This window comes from Bubalus bubalis, chromosome 20 (genome assembly GCF_019923935.1).
Source record: "Bubalus bubalis isolate 160015118507 breed Murrah chromosome 20, NDDB_SH_1, whole genome shotgun sequence".
In the NCBI taxonomy this organism is placed as follows: Eukaryota; Metazoa; Chordata; class Mammalia; order Artiodactyla; family Bovidae; genus Bubalus; species Bubalus bubalis.
In genome coordinates this window covers 11,609,885-11,633,624 of record NC_059176.1, presented here as the reverse complement: position 1 = coordinate 11,633,624, position 23,740 = coordinate 11,609,885, and the positions used below count along the sequence as shown (strand labels likewise).

Sequence of the window (23,740 nt, the reverse complement as noted above, 5' to 3'; positions counted from 1 at the left end):
GCCCCCATTCTAGACGCCGCACTTGATTCGCTGCGGCGCGGCTGACTGCCGGATTGTGGGCGCGCGTGAAATTAGCCTGCGCTTGCAGGAGGAGAAGGGGACGACAGAGGATGAGATGGCTGGATGGCATCACTGACTCGATGGACGTGAGTCTGGGTGAACTCCGGGAGTTTGGTGATGGACAAGGAGGCCTGGCGTGCTGCGATTCATGGGGTCGCCAAGAGTCGGACACGACTGAGCGACTGAACTGAACTGTAGGTCCTCCTCCAGCAAGCGCAACAGGTGAGGTCTGCCCTGCTTCCTCCAGGAGACTTCTGTGCTAGCTTATGCACGGGAATGCAAGTTTTCTTGTCTTTTTGCTTTAGTTTCAGCGCACTGTATTACGTATCGGCTGTGTGCCTGGAACCTCGCAAACGTTTTAGCATTTAACCGACCCCTCAACCATTATAGTATTCTTGCCTGGAGAATTCCATGGACAGAGGAGCCTGGCGAGCTGCAGTTCGTAGGGTCGCACGGAGTCGGACAGGACTGAGCGACTACCATTTTACAACTCAACCAGTCTGTACTGGAGGTTCAGTTCTCCCCAGGTTTTCATGCCTCCGCCTATTGCTCACTGATGGTTGGGGAAGGTGGGCCTGCTTCCAGTCATCAAGCTAAACTGGGTCTTTTGTTACATGCAGAGAAGTCAGCTCCACAGTAGGTAATCATTTTTTCCATGTGGGGATCACCAGACCATCTGGTGATCTGGAAACTTTTCCCTCAGTTCAGTTCAATTCAGTCGCTCAGTCGTGTCCGACTCTTTGTGACCCCATAAATCGCAGCACGCCAGGCCTCCCTGTCCATCACCAACTCCCGGAGTTCACTCAGACTCACGTCCATTGAGTCGGTGATGCCATCCAGCCATCTCATCCTCTGTCTTCCCCTTCTCTTGCCCCCAATCCCTCCCAGCATCAGTATTTTCCAGTGAGTCAACTCTTCGCATGAGGTGGCCAAAGTACTGGAGTTTCAGCTTTAGCATCATTCCTTCCAAAGAAATCCCAGGACTGATCTCCTTTAGAATGGACTGGTTGGATCTCCTTGCAGTCCAAGGGACTCTCAAGAGTCTTCTCCAACACCACAGTTCAAAAGCATCAATTCTTTGGCGCTCAGCCTTCTTCACAGATCAACTCTCACATCCATGCATGACCACTGGAAAAACCATAGCCTTGACTAGACGGGCCTTTGTTGGCAAAGTAATGTCTCTGCTTTTCAATATGTTATCTAGGTTGGTCATAACTTTTCTTCCAAGGAGTAAGCGTCTTTTAATTTCATGGCTGCACTCACGATCTGTAGTGATTTTGGAGCCCAGAAAAATAAAGTCTGACACTGTTTCCGCTGTTTCCCCATCTATTTCCCATGAAGTGATGGGACTGGATGCCATGATCTTCGTTTTCTGAATGTTGAGCTTTAAGCCAACTTTTTCACTCTCCACTTTCACTTTCATCAAGAGGCTTTTGAGTTCCTCTTCACTTTCTGCCATAAGGGTGGTGTCATCTGCATATCTGAGGTTATTGATATTTCTCCCGGCAATCTTGATTCCAGCTTGTGCTTCTTCCAGTCCAGCGTTTCTCATGATGTACTCTGCATAGAAGTTAAATAAGCAGGGTGACAATATATAGCCTTGACGTACTCCTTTTCCTATTTGGAACCAGTCTGTTGTTCCATGTCCAGTTCTAACTGTTGCTTCCTGACCTGCATACAGGTTTCTCAAGAACTTTTCCCATAGACTGTCTCTATGTCTGGTGGCCTTGGGAAGTCCTAAAGTTTCAAGGAGGGAATTCACCAAGCTCAGGTCAAGTGAGCCTTCACAGCGCCACCATGGGACACAGCTTAACTCATTCCTTGGGGGCACTTGCCAATGTATCCCCAAGAGTCTAGGTGGCATAGTCTGTGTCTAAGTGGTGCCTGAAGAGGAAGTGATGACGAGACTGGAGCTGTCCCTGATGGCAGAGTGAGGAGGAAAGGCTGCATATCCCTCCATAATAGGACAGTTTCCTGTCTCCTCTGGGCCAGCTACCCAGCTCGGGAGCGTTGCAGGGTTGTCGTGACAGAACCTTGACAAACCTTGGCCGGTTGGTGGCCAAGGGAAAAGGGACCTCCCCAGAAAGAGGCTAGAAGTAGGGTCCCAGAGGTGGTACTTGGGGGCTGTCTTATGGGGTCCAAAAGATACATAGCGATTCTCAGTGGAGGCCTCCAAAAAACTAACAAAAGCATCTGTATTAGTCAGGGTTCTCCCTGGTGGCTCAGATGGTAAAGAATCTGCCTGCCATGCTGGAGACCTGAATTTGATCCCTGGGTTGGGAGGATTCCCTGGAGAAGGAAATGGCAAACTGCACTTGTATTCTTGCCTGGGAAATCCCATGGACAGAGGAGCCTGGTGGGCTACAGTCCATGGAGTTGCAAAGAGTCAGACATGACCAAGCGACTAACACTTTCAATTTCACTTTCTCCAGAGACCCAGAATCAACAGAATACCATATATAGAGAGAGGTTTGTTTTAAGGAATTGAGTTACAGTGATTGTGGAAACTGAGTGAATCCAAGATCTGCTGAGGTAGTCCAGCAGGCTGAAGACTCGGGGAAAGCATCCTAAGGCAATTAGCTCACAGAATCCCTGCTTGCTGAGGGAAAGTCAATTTTTGTTGTATTAAGGCCTTCAACTGCTTGGCTGGGGCACACCCACACTGTGGAGGGGAATCTACTTTGCTCAAAGTCCACAGATGTAAATGTTTATGTCATTTAGGACTTCCTGGTGGTCCAGTAGTTAAGAATGTGTCTTCCAATGCAAGGGATATGGGTTGACTCCCTGGTTGAGGAACTAATGTCTCCCATGCCTTGGAGCAACAACCACACCGGTGCACTGCAATGAAGACCCAGCACACCGCAAAATTGTAATAATAATAATAATAATATTTTTTAAATGTTTGGTGTTGTTTAGTCACTAAGTCGTGTCCAGCAATTTGTGACCCAGTGGACTGCAGCATGCTAGGTTTCCCTGTCCTTCATTATCTCCCAGAGTTTGCTCAAACTCATGTCCATTGAGTCAGTGATGCCATCCAACCAGCTCATCCTCTGTCACCCACTTCTCCTCCTGCCCTCAATCTTTCCCAACTTCAAGGTCTTTTCCAATGAGCTCAGATGGCCAAAGTATTGGAGCTTCAGCATCAGTCCTTCCAATGAATATTCAGCATTGATTTCCCTTAGGATTGACTGTTTTGATCTCCCTGGTGTCCAAGGGACTCTCTAGAGTCTTCTCCAGCATCACAGTTTGAAGGCATCAATTCTTCAGCGCTCAGCCTTCTTTATGGTCCAACTCTCACATCCATCCATGACTACTGGAAAAACCATCACTTTGATTATACAGACCTTTATTGGCAAAGCAAGGTCTCTGGTTTTTAATATGCTGTCTAGATATTAAATATTAATCTCATCTAAAAACACCTTCACAAAAACATGTAGAATAATGTGTGAAAAATATCTGTGCATGATGACCCAGTCAAACTGATGCATAAAATTAACCACCAAAACATCCTTGGAGAGAAAAGGGCAGCTTTTGTTTGGATGTCCTCCCTGACAGAGACAGCTCTATTGGACAGTCAAGAGGCCTCTACATACTGTACCACCTAAAGTAAAATAGCTTTTTGCACCTTTATGTCTCATGGCTCTACTCAGTTGACCCTGACGTTGCCAAAAGCAGCCATTTGGGAAGGAAGTAGAGGAAAGAAAAGTGAGGAGCAGATTCTGTCTCCCTTCCCCTTCTGAAACCTCTCCACATGAGAGCCTGAATCAAATGTAAGCTGGGGAAAGGGGAGAAGTTATGAATGACACATGAGATGGAAAGTCTGACGTCAGATTAAGTTTTTATGTGTGCATTATTTTTTCATAATAAAACTTTTCCTGATTATTATAGATACAATGTTGAAATGGCATTCTTTCTGAGTTGGTTTCAAACTGAGAAGAAAACAATAGCTGTCAAATTTCCTCACTCTGCAAAGTAAGTTGCTTGGAGAGCCTTAGACCTGGCAAGGAAGTTGTCTCAAAACCAGCTTTGTGACCCTTAGCTCAATATGTGGTTCAAAGTATAAAAGCATTGAGATTGAATTAACTTGAAATTCATAATAATTTCCTTGAAGAATGTTGTTTCAAACATGTAACCACAGTTGAATAAAGTATAATTCAGGCTAAGAATTTGTCTCAACATCTCCTTCTTCAGGATTCCCAGAGCTTTTGCTGTGCTGAATAGCATTTGTGGCTCTGTATTAGAGAAAGAGATGTATTTTTCTTGTCTTATATTTCTTCCTAGATTGCAAACTCCTCACGAAATCCTGTCAGATTTATCTTGGCATCCATCCCCCCAAAATGTCTAATCAGTGCCTGACTGACTTTGTGAGCCATAGATATTTGTTGAATGAATGAATGAGTAAGCAGTTGATTCTAGCTGAGAACAGACTCTTCAACTCCACTTTTGTAGTTGAACCTGGTACCAAAAGTTACAAAGAGTACTGACCTGGTCAGGGGCCATTTGTTGATAGTTCATAGCAGCTTTAATAGCTAATAGCCAAAAACCGGAAACAACCAAGATAGGTGAATGGATAAACAAACGGCAGTGTACATAATCTTTTTGCAATATATACATGTATTAAATCACATTGCACACTATAACTTACACAATGGTATACATCAATTATGTTTCAATAAAACTGGGGGGAAAACCCTGTGGATCTATATCATGGTATACTTCTCAACAATAGAAAGGAACAAACTATTGATACGCACAACTTCAATGGATCTAAACTGCATTATGTTGAATGAAAAAAAGCCCATCATGCAATATATAACATTCTTAAAATGACATAATTATAGACATATAAAACAGATTAGTGGTTTCAAGGGATAAGGAAAGCTGGGCTAGGGAGATAGTTAGAGGTTCAGTGTGAGGCTTCAGTTAGAGAGAGGTTCAGTGGTGATGGAATAGTTCCGTATCTTGAGGCAATATTGGTTACATATGTAGTAAAATAACATAAACACTCTTTCTCCCAGTGTTAGCTTCCTAGCTTTTCGCTTATACTATCATTACATAATATATAAGCAATGGAGTTAACTGGGTGAAGGATCCCCAGAACCCCTCTGCACGAACTTGGGAACTTCCTTTAAATCTATCATTATTTGAATGTTTAGCAAGTAAAGCAGAAACTACATCACCCATATATTCTTATCACAAAGTATTTAACCTGCATCTAATTCTGATTACTAAAATAATTAATACTAGTAGTAAAACAATTAATTTGCTATTCTTTCTTAAGGGAAATAATTTTGGCATTTTGTTTTAGCAGAAGGTGATGTGAAGTAATATGGAATATCATGATGATGTGAAATAATAAGGAAAAAAATATATATATATTGATCTTTGACCCTAATGCCTAACACAGAACTCCTAAAACCTTTGTACCAGTGATAGGTGTATCTTACAGAGAGCTCCTATATTCCTTGGAGTTTCCTGAGTGACAGAAACATCCTTTGTTCTAATGGGGTGATTCTAGCTGGGCTCCTGGATGGGAGCTGGTCACCAGAAAGACCAAGCCGTGATCAGCCCCAACCCCAATCCTGCAGGGCGAGGAGAGGGATAAAAATGAAGCTAATATTCCATAACACCTACACTATGGGGCCTCCATCAATATCCCTAAAATATGGAGTTCTGAGAACTGCCAATTGGGAAACAATAACACATCCACACTCTGGAAGGGTGATGCACCCCAGACTCCACAGGGACCGCAACTCCTGTACTCCAACCTCATCAGAGGTATCTTTCCATCTGGCTGTTGACTTGCATCCTTTAATACTCTTTGTAGTATATCAGTAATAGTAAGGAAAGTGCTTTCCTGAGTTCTGTGAGCCTTTTGGCGAATTATAGAACCCAAGGAAGAGGTCATGTAACCGAATGTATGTCCGTGTGCCCAGCAAACAGTGGGGCCAAACAATATCAAAACGTCAGTTTGGAGCAGAGGACTGTTTCTTGCAGGGCCAGGAAGGAGACAGGTGGCTCATGCCTTAAAAATCCAGAAATCTGGAAGCTTTCAGTAAAGCCTTTTTCTAGGAAAAACGAGGGAGGGGTGTAGTTGATTATTGTAACCTTCCTGATGTCAGATCCCTTGTTCTAGAGGTCAGGTCCCAGTCAGGGCACTATGTTCCTGTAAATCTCCACCAAACAAAGATTATTCTCTGTCCTGCCAAGGAAGCAGGAAGAGCAAGGTCCCAAGGTACAACTTTTGCCCTCTGAGGCTCAGGCCCTGCCTAAGAGGAGAGAAGGTACATGAAGGGGTAGGTTACCCTGCCCAGGTCAAGCACCCCATCAGGGTCCTCCCACAGTGCCCAGACCTGGTTGAGGAGGCAGATCTCAGCTGGCGGTGCCCTCAGGGCCTGGTCCCCAAACCCTGTCCAGGTATCATCATGAAGGAGCCAGGCATCCAGAACCCAGTCAGTTCTCAAGCTCCTCCGGCGTCCCAGATGGGACCGGGTCCCAGACCGTGACCCAGGGTGACCACCACAGCCCTTAGGTCAAAGAGACAGGGATGGATGGTGTTTTTAATGTCACCTGTGATCGGATGATACTAGTCTTTTCTGTTTCATAGGCTGTCTTTCTAGCTATCTTCTAGTGACAGGAATTTCAGAGAAACCAATCGGCCTGATTCTCCAGGTCGGGGATATTTCTTGTGTCCTGAATTCTGCCAGGAAAGTCAACACCAAGTGACACCAAGGAGGGGCTCCTGCAGTCTCTTTGCTCTTGGCCCCATGGACAGCGTCCCGCAGCGGCTCACCGAAACTGGAGCAGATTTGCTGAAATGTTTGGCTTTGTTGTCCCAAAGCTTAAGCAGAGGTGGGGGTGGGGGAAAGACAGGGCCCTGGCTCTGGCCCCTCCTGTCCTCATCTTGCAGGAGGGACAAGGCCTCCATTCCCAAGACACCCCAGCCTGTCCCAAGCAGAGGCCTCTTCCAACACTGATTCTGCCCCTTCCCCCATTTTCTGCCCCTTGTTCCCTGACCCAGCTTCACATTGACATTCTCACTTTCCTCTTCTTCTTTGTTCTACCATTCAAAACATATTTATTGAGCTCTAGACCCAGGAGAAGACAGACAAATCTATGCTATTCATAAGATTTATTCCACCAGGGATAAGGGACAGAAAGGCTTCCCTGGTGCCTCAGGTGGTAAAGAATCTGTCTGTAATGCAGGAGACCTGGGTTCAATCCCTGGGTCAGGAAGATCCGCTGGAGTAGGGCACGGCAACCCACTCCAGTAATCTTGCCTGGAGAATCCCCAAGGACTGAGGAGCCTGGCAGGCTACAGTCTTGGGGTCACCAAGAGTCAGACACGACAGAGTGACTAACACTTCAAGGGACAAAAAGAAGTAAATATAGTAATACCACCTATTCTGTTCATGCCAGGGTGTCAGCAAACTAAGGCACATCAAGGGTAATTCACTGCCTTAGTCGCAACTAAGGATTCCTCCCCAGGCACTGGTCAGAGATGGTGCTCTTGACCATCAACCTGTTCTGCCTCCTCCGTTATTACTGATATGAGATTGGGGCTCTGTGCCATTTGTCAGTCAGGAAAAACGTTTAGTAACGTAAACCTGCAAATCATGGAGGGCAGGGAAAATAAAGTTCACAAGAATTGCAGGTGAGTTTTATAAAAAGGAGGACTAGAGATTCCTCACATATCCAAGAAGGGGACTCTGAGAGGGAAAGCCATGTTCTTGTAGAAGCCCCGCCCCTCATCCTCCCATTAGCATGCAAAGGTGAGGTCTACGTGGCACAAGCCAGGGATGAGGGTGACTCACTTCCCTCTTGGACTCTTGAAGTCAGAGGTAATCCAGGGAGGGACTATTTAGCCTGCTGGAGTTCTCAACAGCCTCACTTTGGGCCGGGCTTCACACACTACTCTTTGATCCCCAATAATACTAAGCAGGGTAAGTGGGGGCCTGGGAGGTGGGGAGGGGAGGGAGCAAAGGGACTCCACTCTCAGCCTCCCTCTCCACTTCTATCAGGACTGCTGACCCTGTGACCAGAGCTGAGTGTGCGGAGGGGGCTTGAGCCCACCTTTACCATGGGGCATTGGGAACCTCTGGTCTTGTCTTGACCCAGGTTACTATGAAGCCCTGAAACTTAGACCAGGTGGGCAGTGAGCAGGGGACAGAGATGGGGTGTTAGAGGTGGCCAGGATTCTGGAGATCAGGGAGCCAAGCAAAGTCATTATTAACTTCAAAACTGTGGTCTGAGCCGATTAAGGGGGTGGGCTGTAAGTGGCCCATAGGCTGCAGTGGGACAGAGGGCAGGGCTGGAACGGCAGAAAGATACCCCCCTGAAACCTTAGTGCAGCCTAAATCAGGCAGTGAAAGTGAAAGTCGCTCAGTCATGTCCAAGTCTTTGCCACCCCATGGACTACACAGTCCATGAAACTCTCCAGGCCAGAATACTGGAATGGGTAGCCTTTCCCTTCTCCGGGGGATCTTCCCAACCCAGAAATTGAACCCACGTCTCCCACATTGTAGGTGGATTCTTTACCCACTGAGCCACAAGGGAAGCCCAAGAATACTGGAGTTGGTAGCCTATCTCTTCTCCAGTGAATCTTCCCAACCCAGGAATGAAACCAGGGTCTCCTGCACTGCAGGCAGATTCTTTACCATCTGAGCTCTAAGGAAAGCCTGAAATCAGACAGAGCAGTTTTAATTTCACACTCTGTTTCTAAAAAGACAGTGGTGTCCTTGGATCCAGAACCAGTGTTCCCACATCGCCTCCAGGATGTCAGCTAGAGCCATAGAGAGCGGGGAAGGCTATGCCTTGGGCCCCCTCCTGCCAGAACTGCTGCCGGAAGGTGAGTGCCCTTGGGAAAGCTCCCGAGGGTGGGTGGCCCGGAGCCTGGGGTTCCTGGGTTCTGGCCTGGTGCTGCCACCAGGTGCTCTGGGCCCATCAAGGCTCTTCCCCCTGGGCCTCAGCCTCCTGCTCTGTGCAGTCAGGACCCCCAGCTCTCCACTGGTGCTGGGCCTCCCTCTCTCTGTCTTCTCCCTGGTTCACCTCCAAGCACCCTTGGCACCTCTCAGCTCAGCTTCCCCTGAGTTCCCCTCCCTACATCAGAGATTCTGGGGTCTTCAGGAAAAGGTGGAGGGGGCTGTGTGGGGTCTGTTCCCCAGCTGCCCACCCCGCTGTGTGCTCCCCCATTATTTCTTTCTTCCAGAGGAAGAAGAACCTTCCCAGTCAACCAACCAGGCCTCTGATGGCTCTTCTCCTGGGAAGGCACCACAGGGGCCACATCAGGGGCCAGATGGCTCTGGCTCTGACCCCACAGATCCCCCCAAGTCGAAAGGCAGCAATTTCTACCATTATGCAGGTAAGGTATCTCTGAGCACCAATCCACAGATCCTCACCCCACACCCACTGCTCAGCTCTACCTGCTAAGTTGGCAGTGTAAGGACAGTCTTCCTGATGGAATCTCTCTGCCACACTGTCAGAAAAAAGCCACAGTGTCCAGGAGATGAAATAAATAATGCTCTAGAATCAGAGGGACCACACTTCAGGGTTTAGCTCTGCCTCTGACTTGCTGAGTGACCCAGAGCCAGTCACTTGCCCTCTCTGGGCCTTCATAGGTTTGTTTTTAAGGACGGGTAGGATGAGGTCACTCTTACTGGTGTCTCAGTGTCGGGTCATCTCCAATTAGGTGGGGCAGAGGTGCTGCTCAGGTTAGATGCCTGACAGCCGGCAGGCCCAGTCTCAGGCACGGCTCCTTGCCAATCAAAGTTCACTGCCCATGTTTGCCCTGTTGCCCCACAGCACCCAAGGCAGGTAAGTTTCATTTCTCCATTTGTGCTCCTCCTTTGATACCCCAGGGCCTGGTGACTAATGTCCTCCCAGAACACACCCTCCAAGAGCAGAGTTACCTCTAATGTGGGACAGCCTAGTGCCAGGGCACCAAAGGTACATCTATGTTTTTTCTTAAATCAGGTGATAATACACTATAGAATTTAATTTGCCAAGATGAGAGTTTGTCAGCGTAGGTTGAATAGTGTTAACTACATTTGCATTGTTGTATACTTGATCTCTAGAATTCTTTTCATTTCCCGAAACGGAAACTCTGTACATGTTAAACATTAATTATCTGTCTCCTCCTGCTCCCAGCTCCTGGAAACCACAATTCTTTCTATTTCTATAATTTGAGTAAGGTAATCTAATTTCCATGTCAGTGTTTATTTCACTTAGCATAAGGCCCTAGGTTCACCCATACGACATAGCTTCCTCTTTAATGCAGAATGGTATTCCCTTGTGGCCTCTAGCATGTGGTGATGACCCATTTATCCATCCATGGACACTTAGATTGCTTCCACTTCTTGACAACTGTGAAAAATGCTGCTATGAACACGGAGTGCAAATATCTCTTCAAGACCCCTTAAATCATATCCAGAAATCGGCTTGCTGCTGGATCATATGATTTTCTATTTTAATGTTTTCAGGAACTGCCATAGTGTTCTCCACAGCTCTTGCACCATTTTACATTCCTACCAACAGTGCACAAGAGTGCCCCCTCCTCCACGTGCTAACCAAGGCTTGTTGTTTTATGTTTTTTTTTGTTTTCTAAATAGTAAGTATCCTGATGGATGTGAAGTGGTATCTCATGGTTTTGATTTACATTTCCCTAATGATGACTGAATTTGAGCATCTTTCCTAATGCTTGTTAGCCATTTGTATCTCTTTAGGAAATTGCCTATTTGAATTCTTTGCCCAATCTTAAACCGAGCTCTTTGAGTTCTCTCTCATAGGAATTCTATCTACCACACCTTGAATATTAGTCCCTTACTAGATACATGATGGAGAAGGCAATGGCACCCCACTCCAGTACTCTTGCCTGAAAATCCTATGGACGGAGGAGCCTGGTGGGCTGCCGTCTCTGGGGTCGCACAGAGTCAGACACGACTGAAGCGACTTAGCAGCAGATACATGATTTGCCAAGGTTTTCTCCCATTCTATTGGTTGCCTTTCCACTGTGGGGATTGTCTCTTGATGTAGATCATTATGGGTGTATAACAAAATGCCATAACCTAGGTGTCTTAAAAAGAACAGAAATTTATTTTTCACTTTTGTATAGCCTAGGAAGTCACAGATCAGGACACCGGTAGACTGTGTGTTGTGAGAGCTCACTTCCTAGACAGCCATCCCTGTAAGCGTCTATGCTGGGAGGAACAAAGGAACTGGCAGGGGGATGGGGTGGAGGAGTCTCTCTCATAAGGAAACTGATCTCAAACAAGACGGCTCTGGCTTCAAGACCGAATCACCTCCCAGAAGCTCCCCTCCTAACACCATCACATGGGGTATTTGGTTTCAACCTGTGAAAATACAGGAACACAAACATTCAGATCATAACATGACTTTGCATGCACAAAGATATGCTTCATTCATATTTCTTTTTCTGAAATTCTCCTTCAGAGCTTCCTTGTTCCCAAGCCAGTACTTGGCATGTTGGGAGACGGCAGAGAAGGAGGATTTACACTTGACTTTAAAACACTCAAAAAGTAGAAACGATAGAGAATCATACTGCCTTGTGGAAAAATTCTGTGGCAGCAGGAGCACAGTAGACTCACATTGAGTCTTTAGGTGGAGGTGGCTCAGGAACATTGGGAATATGTGGCAGAGTCCTGGAAGATGTTCCTGGATTTGTCAGGCAAAAGATTGAATGCTGAGGGCTGGGCATGGCTTCTATTCTTTCCCCAGGGTAGAAGCAGAAGCCAGATCAACAAGTGCCTCCTCATCCTCACTAAGGAGGTGAACTTTCGCCTGTGGGCACCAGGGCCAAGGAGGGACCCCAACACCTTCACTCTTCTCTGTACCCAGCAGCCAACAGACGTGTCTCATTCTGTGTGTTTCCCCCATCTCTGATCCTGGACAAGGAGAGCTGATGCCCACGAGGGTGGCACTGGTGGAGTCAGAGAGATTGGAGCGAGGCAGCCACAAGCCAGGAGTTGTCAGCAAGCACTAGACAATGATGTTGAAAAAGTCAAGGAAAGATCCTCCCCGGAGCCTTCAGAGAGAGCCGGGCTCTGCCTACACCCCTAACCTCCAGAACTGGGAGAACATGAGAGAATGAACAGAGCTTGTGGTCATTAGTTACTGCAGCCTCAGGAAACTAATGTGGGCAAATCTCATTTTATTGGAGTTTGCAGATATCCTTTTTTTTTTTTTTTTTAAACTATTTGAAGGCTTGTAGCAACCAAGAGTTGGCAGAGTTGGTTCATATTTTTAGCAATAAAGTATTTTTAACTTAAGATATACACATTTTTTAATACATAAGGGCATTGCTCACTTAGTAGACTCCAGCATATTATAAACATAACTTTTATATGCAATGGGGAACCAAAAAAATCATCTGATAATTGCTTTATTGCAATAACCTGGAACCGAATCCCTAGCATCTCCAAGTTGTGTCTGGACAGAGATCAAAAATTTCATTGCGGTTGAGGAACTGTTGAAGGCTATATTGAAATCAGAATCTGTGAAAGGAGGAGCTGGGAGTTTCTAGAGGGGTGCTGAAGTTGATCACAGGGAGGAAGCAATGTTTGTCAGTGACAAGATCTAGGGCCCCACTGTCCAATAGAGCTTTCTGCAGTGATGACCATGAACTTTGTGTGATCCAAGACAGTAGCCATGTTTGACTAATGAGAACTGGGTCATGTGACCCAGAAACGGAGTTGTAATCTTTATTTCATTGTAATTCACTGTGGTTCAGTTGATAAGGAATCTGCCTACAATGTGGGAAACCTGGGTTCGATCCCTGGGTTGGAAGATCCACTGGAGAAGGGAAAGGCTACCCACTCCAGTATTTTGGCCTGGAGAATTCCATGGACTGTATAGTCCATGGGATTACAAGGAGTCAGACAGGACTGAACGACTTTCTCTTTCACTTTCAAGATTTAAGTAGTACACATAGCTAGTGCTTCCCATAGCAGGCAGCATAGGTATAGGGTATGACCTTGGGTGTGTGTGGCATAGAGTCTAAGATCCTTGGAAGTAGGGAGGTGAGAACTGAAAGACCAGGTTGTTAGAAATTTCATCTGTGCAGAAATAGAAGCCCTCAAGACAAGTCAGGGCTCCTGATGGACAGAGAGGTGTTGGTGAGCCAGGAACTACAACCTTCCAGAAATGACTGGGGGCCCAAGGCTGATTTTGCACCTTTTCCTCCTTGCCTGGCATCAAGGCTCCTCTTCCTGGGGAGCTGGCTGAGCTCACTCCCACAGTTCCGGAAATCTCTGTAACACCTGGTCTCTACTGCCGAACACCCCAGTCCCCGCTGCAGTCAGGTGTCCCTGCCAGACCCAAGAGCTCTGAGCAATTCAGTGTGGTACAGGCTTGCTGGAATCCAGTGTGGCCAGGGGCTCCAGCCACAGGGCAGCACACACATTTCCTGATGGGAGAGTCAGGGATGCTTTGTGCAGAGAGTCATAAGTAGGCTGAGCCCTGGAGGACAGGGTGCTTCCACTCAAGCTATATCCTCGGAAGGGCACAGGGTGTCTGAAAGATGAACAAACCAGAACAGTCAAATTTATTCCATTGCAAATAAAATCAGCATGCTTTTCTGACTTATTTTTTTTTTCTTTTTGAGAAAATGATGCTGAAGGTATTAAAGTTAAGGAGCAGTATGAAACCGTTTCAAGGCAGGTTGTGCTCCCGTCTGGAGCATCACAGAGCTCTGGACTCTTGTCCATCCTCCTCTGATTCCTGGACTATCAGGCTACTATGTAAAAGCAGAGAGCCACACAGGGGCTGCTCTGTCCTGTGATCCCAACTCCAGGGAACCCTTCCCACTGGGACAGCAGCAGAGACGTAGGGGAAGGCAAATGCTCTGTCCTGTGATCCCAACTCCAGGGAACCCTTCCCACTGGGACAGCAGCAGAGACGTAGGGGAAGGCAAATGCTGACTATTCACGGGAGTTCTTTCTGTCTACAGGCAAGACTGCTGCAGCCGTGATCGGAGGAGGTGAGTCTCTTTGTAAAGCAACTCAAGGCCCCATGTGCCCCTGTCCTTGGGCGGCTGGGAGAGTCTGGCCTTGACCGAGTCCAAGATTGCCTTGAGCCTCAAGAACTGGGTGGTAGGGGTGGGGTAGAAGTGGTCAGAGGTGGAATTCTTGAGGTAACAAGAACCTTGCCAAGAAGGAACCAAAGCAAAGCCATTCACATCACCCACTGCCAATCTCAGCTTCTCCCGAGTGCAGACTGTGGGAACCCAGGCAAGGCATTAGAGCTATCTGAATCTGTGATTTCTCCCCAGAAAGCCGGGGCATGGTTTCTTGCAAAGGCTTATAGGAAATGTGTGAGCTGAGCTGTGTGTACTCCTCAGAACTGCTCTGTAATCCTTGGAGCCCATCCAGTGAGCCCAGTTAGGGTCATCCACTGGTGAGGGTCATCCACTGGTGAGGGTCATTCGCGGTGGCTGGAATCAAAGAAAATCAAGCATTTCTGTCACACCAGCCAGTCTCAAGTGCTCAGTGCCACGTGTGTCCACCATGTGGACGGTGTAGACATACAAGGTTCCAGGTTGCAGAAGGTTCTATGCCTGCACCATCTGAGATGTAGGGACCCAGGGGGATCCTCACCAGCGGCCTTGGGCCAGAGGTCAGAAGCCTCCACCCAGCACCTTTTCAGAAGAGCAGTTCTGTCCTCATACTGTGGGCCTGTGCTTGCGTGAAAGACACCAGTTCCCCGTCAAACCCCTGCTTGTTTCAAGCCCAGGGAGGACTCCTGAGGTTCCCAGGAACACAGCTAAAACGAGGCACAAACAGGCCTGGGATTAAGGTTTTTGGAGGGGTCCCCCCTACCCACGTGTGTCCACATCTACAGCCTTCCCTTGCCTCGGACACCGAGGCTCTCAGGAGAGCAAAGTGGACCCCTCACCTCATGTCACAGGAAGGTGTCAGGGAGATCTAGGGAGTCGGTCCCATGGGGCTAACCCCAAATCTATCCTCTCCCTACAGCCCTGGCCGTGGGGTCTGTTCCCGTGGTGCTGGGCGCCATGGGCTTCACCGGGGCTGGAATCGCGGCCTCCTCCATCGCAGCCAAGATGATGTCAGCGGCCGCCGTGGCCAATGGGGGTGGAGTTGCCGCCGGCAGCCTGGTGGCCACTCTCCAGTCCGTGGGTAGGTGTCCGGGCAGGAGGAGGGGGAGGGTGTGACAAACCAGCTCAGGATTCAGGCAAGAGGCCAAGCCTAAAGGAGGGCCTCTGTGCTTCTTCCAGCTTCGTGGTCATCAGGGTCCCTGATCCTTTGTGTTACCCTCACTGTCCCCTCTTCTACTTGGGAATATGGTTGGTGGGATGAGTGGTGTGCAGCCCAGGAGGCGGGCATTCCTCCTCAACCCTATAGATAGGGCCCCTCCCTGGGCCCAGCCTGGTGCTGTGGAGGGAGGGGCAGCCTGTCATTTCTCAGAGGGTCTGTCCTGTCGCTGATGGACTGACCATCAGAGTTCATGTCTCCTCTTTGGGCAGCCATGTGCAGCTTCCCCTCCCCCCAAGACATCCTGGGGTATCAGGAAGTAGAGGAGGGAACAAAGGTGGGATGTCTATTTCTTGGGCCTCCAGATGGTCCTGGGATATCTGACTTCCACAGCCTTGCTGAGGGCTGCTGGGCCTGCCTGTCCCCTTGTGCTCTAACCTCGTCCTCTTTCCCAGGGGCAGCTGGACTTTCCACATCATCCAACATCCTCCTGGGCTCTGCTGGGGCAAAAATTGGGGCTTGGATGTGGGGTTCAAAAAAGAAGGCCCCTTCTCCACCAGGATCCAGTACTGAAGAAGAGAGCGGTTCCCATGCTGGAGACGACCCTCCAGGGCCTCAGGGTGTCAGTCCCCCAAATGACAAGCCCTCTGCCTCCCAGAATTCTTCAAAGAATCATAAGAAGTAAAAACAAGATGCTATGACCTTTCATGAGTGTCCCTACTGGGTTCTTATTTATCAGACAGGGTGCAGGGCATCTGTAGAGCCAGGGTAGATGGGATATGGGCCAAGAACTCTATAAGAATGGGCAGTGATATCCATGACAGGAAGCCAGGTCTCCTTCCACTCAATTGTGACCAAAAGTGAAAGTGTTAGTCGATCAGTCATGTCCGACTGTTTGTGGCCCAATGGATGGTAGCCGCCGGCAAGGCTCCTCTGTCCATGCAGTTGTCCAGGCAAGAATCCTGGAGTAGGTTGCCATTCCTTTCTTCAGTGGATCTTCCTGACCCAGGGATGGAAACTGTGTCTCCCACATTGCAGGCAGATTCTTTATCATCTGAACCACTGAGTGTGGCAATCTTGTGGGTTTGAGCCCTTAACCCATGGGGTTAACTCTAGTTTTTGTCAGAATCAAGTTAAATTTCAGGACACCCAGGTTCTATCCATAGACAACTAGAGTTTCTTGTAAAGGAATCCACACGTCTGACATCCAAAGTGGTCTGAGTGGCCATGGTATGGAAAAACTCTGTTTTCTCACCCAGTTGGCAAAAGTAATTTATGTCTGTGACATCATAAATTACCTAGAGTTTTGCCCAGACTTCCAAAGTTGCTCCAAGTACCATACATTACAAACACAGGTACAGGGACTTCCCTGGTGGTCCAGTGTTTAAGAATCCACCTTCCAATGCAGGAGACATTGGTCAGAGAATTGGTGCATTCCTGGTCAGGAAACTAAGATCGCACATGCCTGGGGCAACTGATCCCCCAAGCTTCAACTACTGAGCCCATGTGCCCTAGAACCCATGGTCTGAGACAAGAAAACCCACCACAATGAGAAGCCTGAGCACCACAGCTAGAGAAAGCCTGCACAGCAATGAAACTCAGCACAGCCAAAAAGAAATAAACTAAATAATGAATAAGATATGTACATGTGGTTAAATGTAATTAAAATAGCAAGTTTGACTTTATGTGACATTTTACCAGAAAAACAAACAAGCAAAATAAAAACATATGTACATGTTAAAACACCGAACAGTGTCTTCCCTTACTTCTGCGTTGTCAAATTCCTTAACAATACCTAAGGAACAGTTCCCCATATTGATAAATATAAATTATAACCAAGGACTGATCTAGGATTTAGGGGCTTGAGATTAAAGTAATTGGGGAGAGAAAACTCTAAAAAATATAATATAGAATTACAGTCTAAAATGCCAATAGCACTAAAATGTCATTCAGAAACAAGGGAAGGCGGAAGAGGAAAGACAATTTGGAAGAAGTCTGTAGTCTTAACCAGTTACTCTTAGAATCTATCATACTTTTCCAATGCCCAGTTGTGGACATGACTGGTGATAGGAGCAAGATCCGATGTTGTAAACTGCAATATTGCATAGGAACCTGGAATGTTAGGTCCATGAGTCAAGGCAAATTGGAAGTAGTCAAACAGGAGATGGCAAGAGTGAATGTGGACATTCTAGGAATCAGCGAACTGAAATGGACAGGAATGGGTGATTTTAACTCAGATGACCATTATATCTACTATTGTGGGCAGGAATCCCTTAGAAGAAATGGAGTAGCCATCATGGTCAACAAAAGAGTCTGAAATGCAGTACTTGGATGCAATCTCAAAAATGACAGAATGATCTCTGTTCATTTCCAAGGCAAACCATTCAATATCACAGTAATCCAAGTCTATGCCCCAACCAGTAACGCTGAAGAAGCTGAAGTTGAACGGTTCTATGAAGACCTACAAGACCTTTTAGAACTCACACCCAAAAAAGATGTCCTTTTCATTAAAGAGGACTGGAATGCAAAAGTAGGAAGTCAAGAAACACCTGGAGTAACAGGCAAATTTAGCCTTGGAATACGGAATGAAGCAGGGAAAAGGCTAATAGAGTTTTGCCAAGAGAACGCACTGGTCATAGCAAACACCCTCTTCCAACAACACAAGAGAAGACTCCACACATGGACATCACCAGATGTGGTCAACACCGAAATCAGATGGATTATACTTTTTGCAGCCAAAGATGGAGAAGCTCTATACAGTCAGCAAAAACAAGACCAGGAGCTGACTGTGGCTCAGATCATGAACTCCTTATTGCCAAATTCCGACTGAAATTTAAGAAAGTGGGGAAAACCACTAGACCATTCAGGTATGACCTAAATCAAATTCCTTATGATTATACAGTGGGAGTGAGAAATATTTTAAGGGACTAAATCTGATAGAGTGCCTGATGAACTATAGATAGAGGTTCGTGACACTGTACAGAAGACAGGGATCAAGACAATCCCCATGGAAAAGAAATGCAAAAAAGCAAAATGGCTGTCTGAGGAGGCCTTACAAATGGCTGTGAAAAGAAGAGAAGCGAAAAGCAAAGGAGAAAAGGAAAGATATAAGCATCTGAATGAAGAGTTCCAAAGAATAGCAAGGAGAGATAAGAAAGCCTTCCTCAGTGATCAATGCAAAGAAATAGAGGAAAACAACAGAATGGGAAAGACTAGAGATCTCTTCAAGAAAATCAGAGATACCAAGGGAACATTTCATGCAAAGATGGGCTCGAAAAAGGACACAAATGGTATGGACCTAACAGAAGCAAAAGATATTAAGAAGAGGTGGCAAGAATACACAGAAGAACTGTACAAAAAGAACTTCACGACCCAGATAATCACGATGGTGTGATCACTCACCTAGAGCCATACATCCTGGAATGTGAAGTCAAGTGGGCCTTAGAAAGCATCACTACAAACAACGCTAGTGGAGGTGATGGAATTCCAGTTGAGCTACTTCAGATCCTGAAAGATGATTCTGTGAAAGTGCTGCACTCAATATGCCAGCAAATTTGGAAAACTCAGCAGTGGCCACAGGACTGGAAAAGTCAGTTTTCATTCCAATCCCAAAGAGAGTCAATGCCAAAGAATGCTCAAACTACCACACAATTGCACTCATCTCACATGCTAGTAAAGTAATGCACAAAACTCTCCAAGCCAGGCTTCAGCAATACGTGAACTTCCAGATGTTCAAGCTGGTTTTAGAAAAGGCAGAGGAACCAGAGATCAAATTGCCAACATCTGCTGGATCATGGAAAAAGCAAGAGAGTTTCAGAAAAACTTCTATTTCTGCTTTATTGACTATGCCAAAGCCTTTGACTGTGTGGATCACAATAAACTGTGGAAAATTCTGAAAGAGATGGGAATACCAGACCACCTGATCTGCCTCTTGAGAAACCTATATGCAGGTCAGGAAGCAACAGTTAGAACTGGACATGGGACAACAGACTGGTTCCAAATAGGAAAAGGAGTATGTCAAGGCTGTATATTGTCATCCTGACTATTTAACTTCTATGCAGAGTACATCATGAGAAACACTGGGCTGAAAGAAGCACAAGCTGGAATCAAGATTGCCGGGAGAAATATCAGTAACCTCAGATATGCAGATGACACCATCCTTATGGCAGAAAGTGAAGAGGAACTAAAAAGCCTCTTGATGAAAGTGAAAGAGGAGTGAAAAGGTTGGCTTAAAGCTCAACATTCAGAAAATGAAGATCATGGCATCTGGTTCCATCACTTCATGGGAAATAGATGGGGAAACAGTGGAAACAGTGTCAGACTTTATTTTTTAGGGCTCCAAAATCACTGCAGATTGTGATTGCAGCCATGAAATTAAAAGACGCTTACTCCTTGGAAGGAAAGCTATGATGAACCTAGATAGCATATTCAAAGACAGAGACATTACTTTGCCAACAAAGGTCCATCTAGTCAAGACCATGATTTTTCCAGTGGTCAAGTATGGATGTGAGAGTTGGACTGTGAAGAAAGCTGAGCGCCAAAGAATTGATGCTTTTGAACTGTGGTGTTGGAGAAGTCTCTTGAGAGTCCCTTGGACTGCAAGAAGATCCAGCCAGTCCATTCTAAAGGAGATCAGTCCTGGGTGTTCTTCGGAAGGATTGATACTAAAGCTGAAACTCCGATACTTTGGCCACCTCATGCAAAGAGTTGACTCATTGGAAAAGACTCTGATGCTGGGAGGGATTGGGGGCAGGAGGAGAAGGGGACGACAGAGGATGAGATGGCTGGATGGCATCACCGACTTGATGGAGAAGAGTTTGGGTGAACTCTGGGACTTGGTGATGGACAGGGAGGCCTGGCGTGCTGCGATTCATGGGGTTGCAAAGAGTCGGACACGACTAAGTGACTAAACTGAACAGAGGGAATTGTCTAATTGAATTCTTTGCCCAATCTTAAACTGAGTTCTTTGAGTTTTCTGTCATAGGAATTCTATCTACCATACCTTGAATATTAGTCCCTTACTAGATACATGATTTGCCAATGTTTTCTCCCATTCTCTAGGTTGCTTTCCACTGTGTGGATTGTGTCTTGATGTAGATCATTATGGGTGCTATAACTAAATGCCATAATCTAGGTGTCTTAAGAAGAACAGAAATTTATTTCTCACATGTATAGCCTAGGAAGTCACAGAGCAAGACACTGGCAGACTCTGTGTGTTGTGAGAGCTCACTTCCTAGACAGCCATCCTTGTGAGCTTCTATGCTGGGAGGAACAATGGAACTGGCAGGAGGAAGGGCTGGAGGAGTCTCTCTCATTAGGAAATTCATCTCAACCAAGAGGGCTCTGCATTCAAGACCGAATCACCTTCCAGAAGCTCCCCTCCTAACACCATCACATGGGGTATTAGGTTTCAGTATGTGAATTTATGGGAACACAAACATTCAGATCATAACACGACTTTGCATGCACAAAGATGCACTCCATTCATATTTCTTTTTCTGATATTCTCCTTCAAGGCCTCCTTGTTCCCAAGCCTATACTTGGCATGGTGGGAGACGGCAGAGAAGGAGGATTTATACTTGACTTTAAAACACTCAAAAAGCAGAAATGATACAGAATCATACTGCCTTGTGGAAAATTCTGTGGCAGCAGGAGCACAGTAGATTCACATTGAGTCTTTAGGTGAAGGTGGCTCAGGAACATTGGGAATGTGTGGCAGAGTCCTGGAAGATGTTCCTAGATGTGGCAGGCTAAAGATTGAATGCTGAGGGCTGGGCATGGCTTTTATTCATTCTCCAGGATAGAAGCAGAAGCCAGATCAACGAGAGCTGCCTCCTCATCCACACGAAGGAGATGAACTTTCACCTGTGGGCACAGGGGGCTAGGAGAGACCCCAACACCTTCACTCTTCTCTGTACCCAGCAGCCAACAGATGTGTCTCATTCTGTGTGTTGCCCCCATCTCTGATCCTGGACAAGGAGAGGTGATGCCCACGAGGGTGGCAGTCAGAGAGATCGAAGCGAGGCAGCCACAAAGCAGGAGACACATTTCCTGATGGTGGAATCAGGGATGCTTTGTGCAGAAAGTCACAAATAGGCTGAGCCCTGGAGGAGGGGGGGCTTCCACTCCAGCTATAGCCTGGGAAGGGCATAGGGTGTCTGAAAGATGAACAAACCAGAACAGTCAAATTTATTCCATTGCAAATAAAAGCAGCATGCTTCTCTGATTTGTGTGTGTCTGTGTGTGTGAGTGTCTGAAAATGATATTGAAGGTATTGAAGTTAAAGAGCTGTATGAAACGCTTTCAAGGCAGGTGCCGCTCCCAATCTGGAGCATCACAGAGCTCAGGACTCTTGTCTATCTCCTTGATCCCCGGAACATCAGACTTCCTGTAAAAGCGGAGAGAGCCACACAGGGACTGCTCTGTCCTGTGATCTTGACTTCAGGGGACCCTTCCCACTGGGACAGCAGCAGGGACAAGGGGGGAAGGCAAATGCTGGCTATTCACTGGAGTTCCTTCTGTCTACAGGCAAGATTGCTGCAGCCGTGATCGGAGGAGGTGAGTCTCTTTGTAAAGCAACTCAAGGCCCCATGTGCCCCTGTCCCTGGGCGCCTGGGAGAGTCTGGCCTTGACCGAGTCCAAGATTGCCTTGAGCCTCAAGAACTGGGTGGTAGGGGTGGGGTAGAAGTGGTCAGAGGTGGAATTCTTGAGGTAACAAGAACCTTGCCAATAAGGAACCAAAGCAAAGCCATTCACATCACCCACTGCCAATCTCAGCTTCTCCCGAGTGCAGACTGTGGGAACCCAGGCAAGGCGTTAGAGCTATCTGAATCTGTGATTTCTCCCCAGAAAGCTGGGGCAGGGTTTTCTCCAAAGGCTTGTAGGGAATGTGTGAGCTGAGTTGTGTGGATTCCTCAGAACCGCTTTATAATCCTTGGAGCTCATCCAGTGCCAAAGTGAGGCACAAACAGGCCTGGGATTCAGGTTCCTATATGGGTCCCATCTACCTACTTGTGTCCACATCTACAACCTTCCTTTACCTTGGAGACCGAGGCTCTCAGGAGCGCAAAGTGGATCCCTCACATCATCTCACAGGAAGGTGTCAGGGAGGAACTGGGTAGTCAGTCCCATGGGGCCAACCCCAAATCTCCTGTCTCCCTGTACCCTGGCCGTGGCGGCTGTGCCCGCGGTGCTGGGTGCTGTGGGCTTCACTGGGGCTGGAATCGCCACCTCCTCCATCGCAGCGAAGATGATGTCAGCGGCCGCCGTGGCCAATGGGGGTGGAGTTGCCGCCGGCAGCCTGGTGGCCACTCTCCAGTCCGTGGGTAGGTGTCCGGGCAGGAGGATGGGGAGGGTGTGACAAACCAGCTCAGGATTCAGGCAAGAGGCCAAGCCTGAAGGAGGCCTCTGTGCTTCTTCCAGCTTCGTGGCCATCAGGGCCCCTGGTCTTTTGTGTTACCCTCACTGTCCCCTCTTCTACTTGGGAATATGGTTGGTGGGATGAGTGGTGTGCAGCCCAGGAGGCGGGCATTCCTCCTCAACCCTATAGATAGGGCCCCTCCCTGGGCCCAGCCTGGTGCTGTGGAGGGAGGGGCAGCCTGTCATTTCTGAGGGTCTGTCCTGCCGCTGATGGACTGACCATCAGAGTTCATGTCTCCTCTTTGGGCAGCCATGTGCAGCTTCCCCTCCCCCCAAGACATCCTGGGGTATCAGGAAGTAGAGGAGGGAACAAAGGTGGGATGTCTATTTCTTGGGCCTCCAGATGGTCCTGGGATTTCTGACTCCCACAGACTTGCTGAGGGCTGCTGGGCCTGCCTGTCCCCTTGTGCTCTAATCTCGTCCTCTTTCCCAGGGGCAGCTGGACTTTCCACATCATCCAACATCCTCCTGGGCTCTGCTGGGGCAAAAATTGGGGCTTGGATGTGGGGTTCAAAAAAGAAGGCCCCTTCTCCACCAGGATCCAGTACTGAAGAAGAGAGCGGTTCCCATGCTGGAGACGACCCTCCAGGGCCTCAGGGTGTCAGTCCCCCAAATGACAAGCCCTCTGCCTCCCAAAATTCTTCAAAGAATCATAAGAAGTAAAAGTAAGATGCTGTGACCTTTCATGAGTGTCCCTACTGGGTTCTTATTTATCAGACAGGGTGCAGGGCATCTGTAGAGCCACTGGTGATCGGATATGGGCCAAGAACTCTATAAGAATGGGCAGTGATATCCATGACGGGAAGCCAGGTCTGTTTCCACTCAATTGTGACCAAAAGTGAAAGTGTTAGTCAATCAGTCCTGTCCGACTGGACAAGAGTTTGGGTGAACTCTGGGAGTTGGTGATGGACAGGGAGGCCTGGCGTGCTGCGATTCATGGGGTCACAAAGAGCCAGACACAACTGAGCGACTGAACTGAACTGAATGATAGCAATGTTAGCAAACTGCAGAATTGTTCTCAGGGAATCTCCTGGACA

General features: G+C 47.5%; 2 protein-coding genes across 6 annotated transcripts; both read left to right on the top strand.

The window, feature by feature from the left end:
- The first annotated feature begins 1 nt into the window (after window position 1).
- LOC102407663 (interferon alpha-inducible protein 27-like protein 2) lies at window positions 2-17,034 on the top strand. Of its 5 annotated transcripts, none has more exons than XM_025271674.2 (6): window positions 2-146; window positions 8,791-8,908; window positions 9,269-9,421; window positions 14,024-14,053; window positions 15,048-15,209; window positions 15,740-17,034. In XM_025271674.2, exons 1-6 carry the CDS (start codon window positions 111-113, stop codon window positions 15,967-15,969), a joined length of 729 nt encoding a protein of 242 aa, XP_025127459.2. In that variant the 5' UTR covers window positions 2-110; the 3' UTR covers window positions 15,970-17,034. The 5 variants fall into 5 exon arrangements, with proteins under 5 accessions (XP_025127459.2, XP_006060807.3, XP_006060806.3 ...); XM_006060745.3 differs by having other exon boundaries at window positions 143-282; XM_006060744.3 differs by having other exon boundaries at window positions 143-282; window positions 8,787-8,908.
- A 5,364-nt stretch (window positions 17,035-22,398) lies between these two features.
- LOC102409849 (interferon alpha-inducible protein 27-like protein 2A) lies at window positions 22,399-23,387 on the top strand. Its single transcript, XM_044932980.2, has 2 exons — window positions 22,399-22,609; window positions 23,137-23,387. Exons 1-2 carry the CDS (start codon window positions 22,414-22,416, stop codon window positions 23,364-23,366), a joined length of 426 nt encoding a protein of 141 aa, XP_044788915.2. The 5' UTR covers window positions 22,399-22,413; the 3' UTR covers window positions 23,367-23,387.
- Window positions 23,388-23,740: the final 353 nt, after the last annotated feature.